Here is an 11919-nt window from a genome sequence, read left to right as displayed (position 1 = left end):
TTTTTCTGACAGTGTTTCTGAAAACATGTTAGTGGTGTTTTTGGAACCGGTTTAAACACACGAGACTGAAACGCAGTGGCGTACACGCTTTACAACAACTGTAACATCTATTACACTTACAAGGAGAGTTAAACCAGGGGCCCCATTGCAGCATCCGGTGCTTTAAAGGGGAGGGGCAGTGGCTGTCTGAATTAGAGCTGTTTCTCAATCAGAGTTTTGTGTTTTAGCCTATTTTATATATTTATTGCATTTGCACCTGTCCTGTCATTCTGCATGCGAATTCCAGTCACCCCGTGTCGTGTAATTATGACATGAAATAGAAAGCTGAATAGTGAGAGGAGATGCTTTTTTCTTGGGAACCGCTAATCCCCTATTAAAGGGGCTTTGTTAAATAATGCAGGACGGTTTCCGGAAGTCGGATTATCGCCTTCATTATTTTACAAAGAAATGATATTTCACACTCAAATGAGCCTTAGCTTTCCGATATAACAAAGAACCAAACTACCCACTTCTATTTCCACTCAAGAAGCCATTTTTACCAAGGGGAAAGGCTATAAATTGCTGGCCACAATTGTTTATTGGCTTGCTACAAGTGGAATAAATTAATTTCTTTTGAGTAAGCTGAAATACATTGTAAAAAGCAAGTTACTAAGCAGGGGTCTATTTATTTATTGGTTTATATGTGTACATTTATGTATGTATGTTTGTATGTATGTGTGTATGTAAAAGCTTATTTTCACACAGAACTGTTAACTTAAATATTAGCACCAGACTATCTGTTCAGACTATATTTTCTGTTCATATTGTCAAGAAACGATAATTGTCACATGACGTGACGCGCTCCATAATCTCAAGTAAACTAGCTAACTTGCTTAAAAAATTTACAATATATAAAAAAACATGCCGTCTAAAAAAAAAAAAAAAAATCGTCGTTCCTTAAAAGCTCCCAGACGGTCAAAACGCTATAAAGAATTTAAGAAGCAATTTCGAAAAACAAAGTCCCTTTCTTTGAATTTTTATTTTTAATAAAAGTAAATAAATCTTATTTATGCTTGCAGTTTAGACAATAACTTTTCTCTTGCGTTTATTTTTGAAGCAACACTGTCCTTTTCCATCCTTTTTGTGACATACACTTGATTCTACTAGCATTCGTTTCCCTCTCAGTTTGATGGGTGGAACTAAAAGCTTGAGACGCTTTTTGAAAAGACGGGGGCGATCAAATTGGTGACAAAGAAGTCTTTCCGTGTCATCAACGTCGTTTAGACTACATGCAGGAATCCTTCTGATAATAACCAAGACTTCAAAGGCTCCTCGCTTCAATTGAGACCAAACTATCCCTCTCTCCATTCATGCACAAGAGCTAGTACTATGGAGGACTCAACTGTTTAGCTATTTCTCGTTGTGTTTATTTTTTCCTCTATTCATTGGAGCACTGGATAGTGCAAACAACAAGACAATTACCAAAGGAGACGAACTAAAACGTATCTCATCGTGTACCGCGTATCCACCCACAGACTCGTGGCATTCAAATGCATTACGCTTGGGTGAAACAACACTCCAAGCCCTGCATGTTAAACTTATTTGTTCTCGTTGTAAAGATGGATTAGTAAGGATATCGTGGAAGATAGATAGATAGATAGATAGATAGATAGATAGATAGATAGATAGATAGATAGATAGATAGATAGATAGATAGATAGATAGATAGATAGATAGATAGATAGATAGATGTAAATATATGATTGTATTTCCATTGCCCTCTCGTCTGTCGTTGTCGAAGCAAAGCAAAAAGGATTCTTTCATATGAATAAAAACATATATTAGGGTTTCGACCCCATGGGCAGCAAATATTGCATTCTTTAAGTCTTTTCAGTCCAGCTCCCCGGCCCCATATTATTTGAGTCTGACTCGGCAATTGCCATAGAAATCCTAACTCACCATGAAGATTCACCGTCGTGAAGAAATAGCTCATTGTATAAAACCTTCTTTGATGTCTGGGGGAGAATACGCAAGCCTTTCATCAAATGCTATCCACGTAATCGGAGAATAAAACAGGGCTACCTATGTGTATATAAGAAATATAAAGGGATATAAAAGCGAGTCATGGCCATGGAAACTGAAAACTCGGGGAGAAAGCTAAACGATTTTTTTTCCAGAAAAGGCAAGGTTTATGTTTTTCTGATTATTTTTGTGATTTTGTGATGCTTATTACATTTGCTTAAGGCATTTTTCCTTACATGCATTGTATATTACCATATATACATATATATATGACATATAAAAAATAAGTGATTTTATTTGGTAAATTCACTGACAGTTTTCACGTTTTAAAAAAAGCTGCATTTAAAATGACATTTTAAAACAGCATTTGGTATTTTTGTTCTTGGATTTGTTTTATAATAATTTGATATATAGAGCTTAATTAATTTTGCATGTCATTGTACACAGTTTATTCAAAGTACTCACAACTTACAAGGCATTTTCGGTACACATTTTAAGGTCTCCTTTTATAATTGATTTTTTTGTAAAAATTACTTGTTGACAGGATTTACAAAAATCACAAAATGCAAAAATGTTCACATTTATCAATGACTAATAATAAATGAAATGTCATATCAAATACAGCAACAATGCTTCCATCAAACTCTCGGCTGCAGAAAGCACAAGATATTGTCTACCTCTTTATGAAATTCAAATTATTAAAATGATACCAAATATTATTATTATTTTTACAAACAATAGTAGCAAACATTTAAAAATAGCTGAAATACTGAACCTTACAAAATTACTGTTCACACATACACATTAAAACATTGTTATTTACAAATGTACACTTTTTTAAAGTTGAAGCACTTTGGTTCGATAATACAAAAAGAAATCCAATACTGGTTCAAAAATAAATTAAGAAGTTATTGAAGTCAAATTAGAATTTACAAAATAATACATCCACATGCGTGTGATCGATGAGTATACCATTTAGGAAAACGGACACTCGTGATATCAGTCCATAGTGAGCCATGTGGGGAAACAAGTTGGCTGCCTCAGTTTGTGGTTTGGCTGTGACATTAGCTGTCATTACGCCAGTGCATTGTACGGTTGGGCCACTGAAACACAGGCCTGCGTTTCTAAATCTTCTCAGCCTGGGAGGAGAAGTAAGAAATGAAGCTGCTAAGTCACTTGGCCAGGGGAATGTTCTGGAGTCGGTGGTCTGAATTCCAGAACGCATTCCCGTTCTGCAGAACGCTAGACCATCGACCAGCTCTGCATTCTTAAATGCATTACTGTTTTGGCATTCTAGAACACACTCTAGATTTGCATTAAAGCATAAAGGTGCATGCGTTTTAGAGATGCGTTTTAGAGCGCACTCACCCTGTGCAGTTTAGAACGCATTCACGTTGTGTATTCTAGAATGCAATACATTTGTTTATTTTGGAACGCACTAACCTTCTGCACCGGAGACGCGCTCTCGTTGTTTTCTAGAACACATTTTATCTCAGTATTTATTAATGCACTTTCGCTCTGAATTCAGGAATAGGGGTGCGCATCAGTTTTTTTCTGTCTAGAACGCACCCACTCCTTCAGAATTCCTGTACGTTGGTCCTTCCGAAGGGTCGGGTGTGGACGAGCCGCTGGGGGGGCTCTGGGCACCGCTGGCCCCTGAGCTGTGGCACACGTACCACTCGCTCAAATTGGCGGCCTGCGAGCCCGAGAGTGACTCAGAGAGCGCGGAGGGTGCTGGCTCTCGGCCCAAGTCCGACGAAGGAGAAACCAGAGACGGGGTCGATGACTCGTAACCCGAACTCGGAGGTGGGGACTTGCAGTGGACCTTCATGTGCTTCCTCAAAGAGCTGGGGTGCGTGTACGATTTGTCACAACCTCTCACTTTGCAGTTGTAGGGTTTATCGCTGGTGTGCACGTGGGAGTGCTTTTTCCGGTCGCTGCTGTTTGCAAAACGTCTGTCACAGCCATCAAACTCGCATTTAAATGGCTTTTCGCCTAAAACAAGAAAACAGAGATTACATCAGTTGTAGAAATAGGGCATATCAGCGAGTCATCACGACCACCACTTCCTAAAGTGTTTAATAAGAATAAAACCCAACTGTATAATTGAAAGAATAGGAGACCCTCCATCAGTCCCTCGGGGTAGAACATTTAAACCGTTGACAAACTGTCTGTGCACGTGAACACGGGTGTCATGGAAGTCATTAGCAGGTCATGTAGTAGCCTAGATCCTATTCGTATTGCACAGTTGCAAATTGGTAATGTCACAAACGTTGCAACGTCGCACGTGATGTTTTACGGCACACTCAAGTAAAATACAGTGCAAAACGGCAACACTGGCATATTAAACCTGTCTCACTGGCGGCTGCATGATCGAAAATACTCGTTTTTTTGTACCACTCTAAGTACAGCAGGGGCTTGCAAGAAGGACTATGTGCTGTGAATGGTTGAATTAATTACATTCAAATCACAAGACATTGATTTTTGCCGCACAAGCGCGAGCCAGTCGCTTATGAGAATGTGTAATTGCTGCTGTCTAATTAAACTCGCGTGTTGAATATCAATTTGACCTTCAGCTGTTGGGCTGAGAGAGCCAATCAAGGGTATTAGTGTAGTACAAGCGAGAAACGAGCAAAAAGACCCTTGGGAAACTGCATCCATAACCAAAGATTGAGATTCCACTACGCATTAAAGCAGCCCCTGTGCTATGTGGAATGCCAACAGGAAAGACTAGGGACGCATAAGCTGGGAGTCTTAGACTGGGACCTGTCAGGTCAACTGTTCTTAAACAAAACATCTAATATCTTATTGAAAACACGAGCAGGTATACGTTGTGATTTTTAATTAACTAAAGGGTTCCCAATATTTTGCTGATTGGAGTCTAAGAAGCATCCCAAAACTGTTTGCCATAATGAAATACATCTTATCAAACACAGCCTAATGGTAATGGGGAGTCAGAGCTATATAATGTGTAGAGTTCTATGTAGCTAAAGAATCTACAAGAAGGGTGTCTGATGAACTCGGCCATTTGGCTCTGTGCCTAAGCGACTTGTTGCATAGAATTTGCAAACAAAAAATTACATGTCATAAGCACATCCCTATATCAATATTAGTATAATTTAATTTAATAATAATATGGCAGGGTCACATGTTTCAAATAACAATTTGTAACAGTCGCCTACTATCAGATAAGAAACAGAGAGATAAAAAGTAATCTATTCTTAAACGTGGTCTGGGGAAAAATATACTTTTACTATTTAGTTTTTTTTATGAAGGTAATAGTCCATTATTAATGTAGATGATTGCAGGGGCAAATGCGTTAAAGCTAGTTGAAGCTAAGCTAAGTAGCAAGTAGCATTTGTAGTTCGTATGGAAGGGGTTAACTTGCGAATAAAACTTTTCCCTCAGTGTCAAACTCCCCCTAAAAAGGTCAGATATAACAAACAATTAAGTAAAATACAATGAATTAATCGCTGCAAATGGCATTAGTAAAAGTTTAACTATATCTGAAAAAAATTGTGGTAGACGTTACCATATTTTATCAACAGGCATGACTTGGACGCACTTTGTGAAGTAGGCCCCAACACTTGTTTCAAACATAAAGCAAATCCTTGCAATTTAAAAATGTGCGTTGTGGTGTTCATAGTGCTTACGACGTTGTTAAAACGTAATAAAAATTATTAATAACAGCAAGAAAAATGTGCACGCCTTTTGAAACACAGAACCAATTTGCAAAATTAACAGTTAATTTTTACTGACTGACTTCAATTAATAATAAAATAAAAAAAACATGCAAATCAGTGAAGAAAAACCTCGATACTCGTCCCTTAAAATGTCACTTAAAATAATACTCAAAACTTCAGTGTGATTCCAGCACGTCTCAAATTAGCATGGCAATATAAAAAAGTACATTAATTAAATATTTTTTACTTTTGTCAAAAAGCGCCGTTAATATTCTGTTCATTATAATGTCCCAGATTATTTGAGCAACATGCAGTCGTTTACTATATCTGTATTTCAACAAACCCAGTTTTAAAGCATTGCTAGATCACACACACTCTCTCTCGCTCTCTCTCTCTCTCACACACACACACACACTGCCATAGACGTTGTATTCGCTCGTGCTGCAGAAACAGGAATAAAACCACTGACCTGTGTGAGTCCTCTTGTGTATTTTCAGGTTCTCTGATCGCGCGAACACTTTTCCACAGCCGGGGAACGGACAGGGGAAAGGTTTCTCTCCCGTGTGCACGCGGATGTGGTTCACAAGTTTGTATTTGGCCTTAAAGGGCTTCCCTTCCCGCGGACACTCTTGCCAGAAGCAGACGTGGTTCGCCTGCTCGGGTCCTCCGACGTGCTCCACGGTCACATGGGTGACGAGCTCGTGCATGGTGCTGTAGGTCTTGGAGCAAAGTTTCTTGGCTGAGTGCTCTGGCTCCAGCCACTTACAGATGAGCTCCTGCTTGATGGGCTGTCGCATGTAGCGGAGGAAGGCGCCGGCGCCGTGGTGGTGGTGGTGGTGCTGCTGGTGGTGGTGGTGGTGGGCGCCGAGGTTCATGTTCAGACTGAGTCCGCCGTAGCCGTGCAGAGGCGAGGCTGCGAACGGGTCCGCCCTGGAGCTCGCCACTGGAGTCAAGTGATGATCAGTCCTCATGTACATGTCTCCAGGTATCCCCAACCTTATTTGTCCGTTCAGGGTTTGGCCACCTGGCGCTCCGCTTGACGGCTGCTCGTGCTGGAGTCCGGGGAAGAGGGCGTCGGCGTGCTGACCATAGTGTCCCGGGTAACTGCTACCTGTTGTCGAGACAAACATTCCGTGGTGAGACGTGGAAGCGGACGCCGCCTGCTCGCTCAGCACAGGCATGGCTGGAGCGGTCAGATCGCGTCGGATGAGGAGGTCCCTACCTGCAGATAATGCCTGGGCCGTGTGAGACATAGAGTAGGGCACCGTCGCCGCTTGCACCGGGCCAAAGGCTCCTGTTTGACTGGAGACCACGTCGCCGTGGCCTGGAATATGATGATTGTGGTGGTGGTGGTGGTGGCGGTGGGAATAATGATGGGCTGGGCTGATTTTGAGGGCCGCGGAGTGCCCCATGTGTTCTGGCCCGAATGGACTCGGCCCCAGGCGGGGTTCCGCAGTAATCTCCCCAGGGTGCGAGTGAGCCATTGAGTGGGGATGGCTGCTGAACCCCGGGAAGCCTGTCACGCTCTGAGGGGTATGGTGGTGATGATGGTGATGGTGGTGAGCCCCTGCCAAGTCAACTAATCTCAGCGCCGTGTTCCGTTTGGAAAACGTAGGGTCCATCACGGGGCTTCCCAAAGCATCCACGCTCATTACTCCTATTTTTTTTTTTTTTTGAATAACTTGACAGCAGGCAAAATAATAATGATGATGACAAATATATTTTAATCGCTTTAGAGAAGAGAGAAAAAATACGGGGGGATAAATAACAAGAAAAAAATAAAAACTTCCTAAAGTTTAGTTCCTATCTCTGTGCCTACATGGAATCCCATTCGGTTGAGAGGCAGCAGCAGGACGCTTTGATATACTGAATAGAGATTCATGGTAGGCGCTGCAGCCCGCCGAGCCGAACAATCATCCTGCTCTCTAATTGGTCAGAGCTCAGTGATTGACGTCACTTGTGACAGTTTCCAGTGTGAAGGGGGAAAAATGTTTTTAGTGACAGCGAGAAGGAGCCAGGGCGCTTGCGCCGAGATACAATACAAAAATAAAAAAAGTTTATTTTTTGTTATGCAAAGATTATTGTAGTTTTTTTTTTTACCTCCAGTCCTACAGTTACCGGTAGTCAAAGCAGCCACTGGGAAATAATCACGCCGAGGAACGTCGATGTGCTATTGCAGCCAGCTCGATAGTTTGATCTTCTTCTCAAAGTTGGCGTCCAGTGGTTCAGCGCGTTCCTCGACACTGTTGCCCAAAGCCTCAGCAAGGTTTACTAAAATAAAGCACAACACGTTTGAAAGTCTGTGCACACGCATGTTTAGGCTATGCTAGCTCTATGCTATGCATGGTCTTTTCTAAGATTACCGGAAAGGCTAAAGAACACGGTTACGCGCACACTTTTCGTACCTATTATCAATTTCGTTCGCTTCCTCTCGGACTAGACTGCAGAAACTCCGCCAGAAACTCCATGTGAAGGAGCTTTGTGTTGTGATCCGAGTTCTTTTTTCCCCCTCGCCTCGTCCAGCTCTGTCCATGAACAGCTCGGTCGCGCAGAAGGAGGCGCTTAGTGAAGGCAGGGGCAGCAAGGCAGGGGACGCTTGCTGAAACAGCAACCCAGTAAACAAACTGTGTCTAACAAATAAAACGTATTGATCATCCATTAGGCGCGCCACTGACTCCACAGCTGCAATGACAATACCTGCAATGTATATTTGTATGTGTGCTTCGTAGAATGCTTACTATATAAACATAATATATATGTATATATATATATTTTTTTGTTTGTTTGTTTGTTTTGCAATTAAAGAAATTCTAAAGCGTATGAAAATTAACATAACATCATCATGTATAATAAAATTCGTACATCATCATGTATAATAACGTGAATGAAGACATCAACAAAATCAGCACAGATATTAATAAACATATTTAACACGTTTTATTTTCATTCATGCGTCAGAAAAGTGAGCTTTGGTACCAGTTGTGCTTTATGGTATTATCCAAAGCGCTGAGGTGTTTTTCCAAGATAGGGCCTCTAAATGAAACATTTTGTGTTGTTTTGTGCAAACCCACAGAGTGTAAGGTTCTGTATTTTGAAACTTTTGTAAAAATGAAATGTTGCGAAAATGAGAGCCGTGGGTGAAAATGAAAAAGAAATCCGATTAAACATTATGAAGGTGATTACAGAATTTGTAAATTATTCAATTATAATAACTAAGAAAATAGATTTAATTTTTTTTTTCATATATTGTTTAGCTTATTAAGTTCAAATTGTGTTCAGGAATTAATTAAAATGTATACACAACGGCTGTAGGCTACGTGTCATGTAAATTAGTTTAGTGGTCTAAAATTACTCAATTTTCTCCTCCCACAACTCTCAGTTAAATTAATTTTGCATATGGAAAATCTAATTGAATATTCTTACCTTGATCATCACTGCTTGGTTGCCGTGTCTTAATCAAATCAGCCAGAGTCAAACAGGAATTGTTGTGTGCGGTGACCCCAAGGGGGAGGTCAAACAGTAACCATTAGATTCATGTCAAATATCAGATGTGCAATATCCACGCGCATTCAGGCGGATTGTTTAAGAGTGATGAGTCACTTCTGACGCTGTAAAAACCTTAATGTCTTTTGACAAGATGTCACAGCACCACATTCGTAAGCTTGTATTGTCATTCAATGCAATTCTGACTGGACATAACCCACAGCAATGATGAGCACTGAAAGTTGCCATGTTACTACTTTGTCGCAGGATGCACAAGATCACTTTAAGTATTTTTATCAATGCGTAAATGCATTTAACTAAAGTACGGCATTGGCTGAACAAGCAACCTTGATTAATTAACGTTTTAAAATCTCTAATCGCTGTTACGCGACAAACCTGTATCTCTGGTGTGCAATTTTACTGTTTTTCCACATTTGGCCTAAGATTTATTTGGCTGTTCTGGGTTTACGTAAAGTCGAATTGTCATGACAAATGAACTAAAATAAAAATCTCATCGCATTGACGTGCACTGAAAGGTAATACGTGTTTTCCCTTTTTTTCTAAAAGTTGTTTTGTTTTTGTTGTTGGATTTTTTTTTCTTGACCAGCGACAATATATAGGACAGCCAACAATCTATTGTAGTTTTTGAATTAAAACGCATTTCAATGCACATTGCCCACTCTTTAATAATGTTATAAAGTAAAAAAAAAAAAATAATAATGCCTACAAGTGTGCAACCTCATGCTTATATTTCTGATACTAAATATGTATTTAATAATTAATGCAAGTCAATTTGAGAGTCTCCTGAGGTCTCTGCTGGATTGATCTATCAGGCCTTTGGTGACACTGCCAGATCATCCGTGTCATAAATAAGTAAACATTGTGTGAAGAGTGACAGATAGTGAAGATATTAGTCGAGCGGAGTGTGATATGTGCTGCAGCTGCACTCTTCAGGCATTTCAGAGCTCAAGGCCTTAAACGCTTTGAAATGTTCATTTCAAGGCTTTTTTGGTGGTGTTGTCCATGTCGAAAAAAGCCAGGTCAAAAAAGGTCCAAGTTTTGCTGCTTAATAAACTTTTCAAACATCTGTCTATGAAATAGGACTTAAAAATAATGAAACTATATGAATTTAGTTCTCAGTGTTTGTTATTAAAACTACAAAAATATTGTGAAACACAAGAAACGGCTCATATTTATTTATTTTTTGTATAAAAAAAAAGATAAAACATCAAGAACATGCAATTTCTTGGCTATATGTTTGGAATAACTTTATTTAACTTTACACTGAAGCCGCTAGCAATTGCCAGACCGCTTTGCTTTGTCCTTCTTACCGTTTTCCACCTGTTGAAGACATCCTCCACATTTCTTTTAGAAAGACACGTTCCTTCAGACAAAAATGTTGAAGATAACAGTCCCACGTCCTCTCTCTTTCTCTTTCTCTCTCTCTCTCACTGGCTGGAATGAGTTGGAAAATGCATGAAGCAGAAGGCTGCAGTCCGGATTTTATTCCAATGGCTCGTATGGCTTTGAACTCCAGCCGCCCGAGTTTCCTGCAGAGAGCGCCGCAAATCCCACTTGATAACTTCGACAACCCACAACTTTTAGAACACGCAACAGTGATACACTGCGGCCTCGCTCTCGTTCTTTCTTTTACCTCTCTTATAAAAATATAGATGATAAAATTACGGCCTCATCGAGCGAATGACATTAGCAGCAACGTTGGCTGCAGTAATGCAATTGTAAATATTATCTGTTTGCAAATTCCACTAGCAGCACTAGGGTTCACAACATTAGACCCGTAGGTTTTAGGGTGTAAACAGGGAACTGAAAATAGAAATAACAACAACAACAACAACAACAATAATAATAATAATAATAATAATAATAATAATAATAATAATAATAATAATAATAATAATAATAATAATAAAAATAATAATAACATGTGTGTTCACCACTAGTACTGTGTCTATAGACCAAACATAACCTATCAGTGTAAGTGAGGCCATTTAGGTTAATTTAGAACAGGATCTATATTGGTTCAATAGCATATATGAACTTTATCTGAATGCACTTCACTATGGGGAAAAAAACATAACTGTAATATGAATATCTAAAAGTCGGCCTGTGTGGCTCAGTATTTTTTACCAGTATAGGGTTGCGGTGTACGTTTGCACAAGACTTATGAGGACAACAAAAAATGATACGATATTATTAAACAAAGCTGAGTGGCATTTCACATTTTTCGAGGGATTCCTTTTGTCGCTGTTTCTGCTCTTGAGGAATGTGATAGATATAAGCTGTACATATAAACATTTGGTCGATACCTTCCCCACCAAATGCCCCAGACTGTTTACTAAACACAGGTGCTTATTTACCTTGGAGAAGCCCTGCGTACAGACTGAGCTCTCAGTGGAGATACTGTGGTGCATGGTGCACAAAAACATGGGGATGGGGATCTGTAGTGCATACATGCAACTCTCGTGTTTTTTTTTTTTATCCCGAAAAAACGCAGTCATGCAACCTGACGAGCGCGGATTGATGATGCGCGCGGACCAATCGCGCCGTTATTCGGTAAGTGAGCGGTAGTGGAGGGTGGGGGGATGTGTAGGGGGGGCGCTCACCCTCTCCAATGGTCGTCCGGGCATGGGGTCACGTGCAACCCCCCTCCTTCTCCCCTTCTCCCCATCCCATCCTGTCCCTTCTTCCCCATCCCCTCCCTCCCCCCACCCCCCGCTCCCCCATTCATCAG

General features: G+C 40.3%; 1 protein-coding gene across 2 annotated transcripts; it reads right to left on the bottom strand.

The window, feature by feature from the left end:
• Positions 1 to 2422: 2422 nt before the first annotated feature.
• Positions 2423 to 8404, bottom strand: zic4 (zic family member 4). 2 transcript variants are annotated; one of them, XM_015607007.3, is made up of 3 exons: positions 6907 to 8404; positions 6154 to 6795; positions 2423 to 3996 (listed from the first exon to the last, which is right to left on the bottom strand). In XM_015607007.3, the coding sequence occupies exons 1-3, from the start codon at positions 7334 to 7336 to the stop codon at positions 3560 to 3562; spliced, it is 1509 nt and encodes a 502-aa protein (XP_015462493.3). In that variant the 5' UTR covers positions 7337 to 8404; the 3' UTR covers positions 2423 to 3559. The 2 variants fall into 2 exon arrangements, with proteins under 2 accessions (XP_015462493.3, XP_007253827.3); XM_007253765.4 differs by having other exon boundaries at positions 6154 to 7955; positions 8090 to 8404.
• Between the last annotated feature and the right edge of the window lie 3515 nt (positions 8405 to 11919).

The sequence above is a fragment of the Astyanax mexicanus genome, chromosome 6, assembly GCF_023375975.1.
Source record: "Astyanax mexicanus isolate ESR-SI-001 chromosome 6, AstMex3_surface, whole genome shotgun sequence".
NCBI classification, from domain to species: domain Eukaryota; kingdom Metazoa; phylum Chordata; class Actinopteri; order Characiformes; family Acestrorhamphidae; genus Astyanax; species Astyanax mexicanus.
This window is presented reverse-complemented; position numbering and strand designations above follow the sequence as displayed.

What these genes read in the sequence shown, in the direction of transcription:
- zic4 (XM_007253765.4), bottom strand. Translation starts at nt 7,336, where the DNA reads ATGAGCGTGGATGCTTTGGGAAGCCCCGTGATGGACCCTACGTTTTCC. An exon ending in ACACAAGAGGACTCACACAG is followed by an intron (nt 3,997 to 6,153) that starts GTCAGTGGTTTT and finishes TTCTTGTTTTAG; the next exon opens with GCGAAAAGCCATTTAAATGC.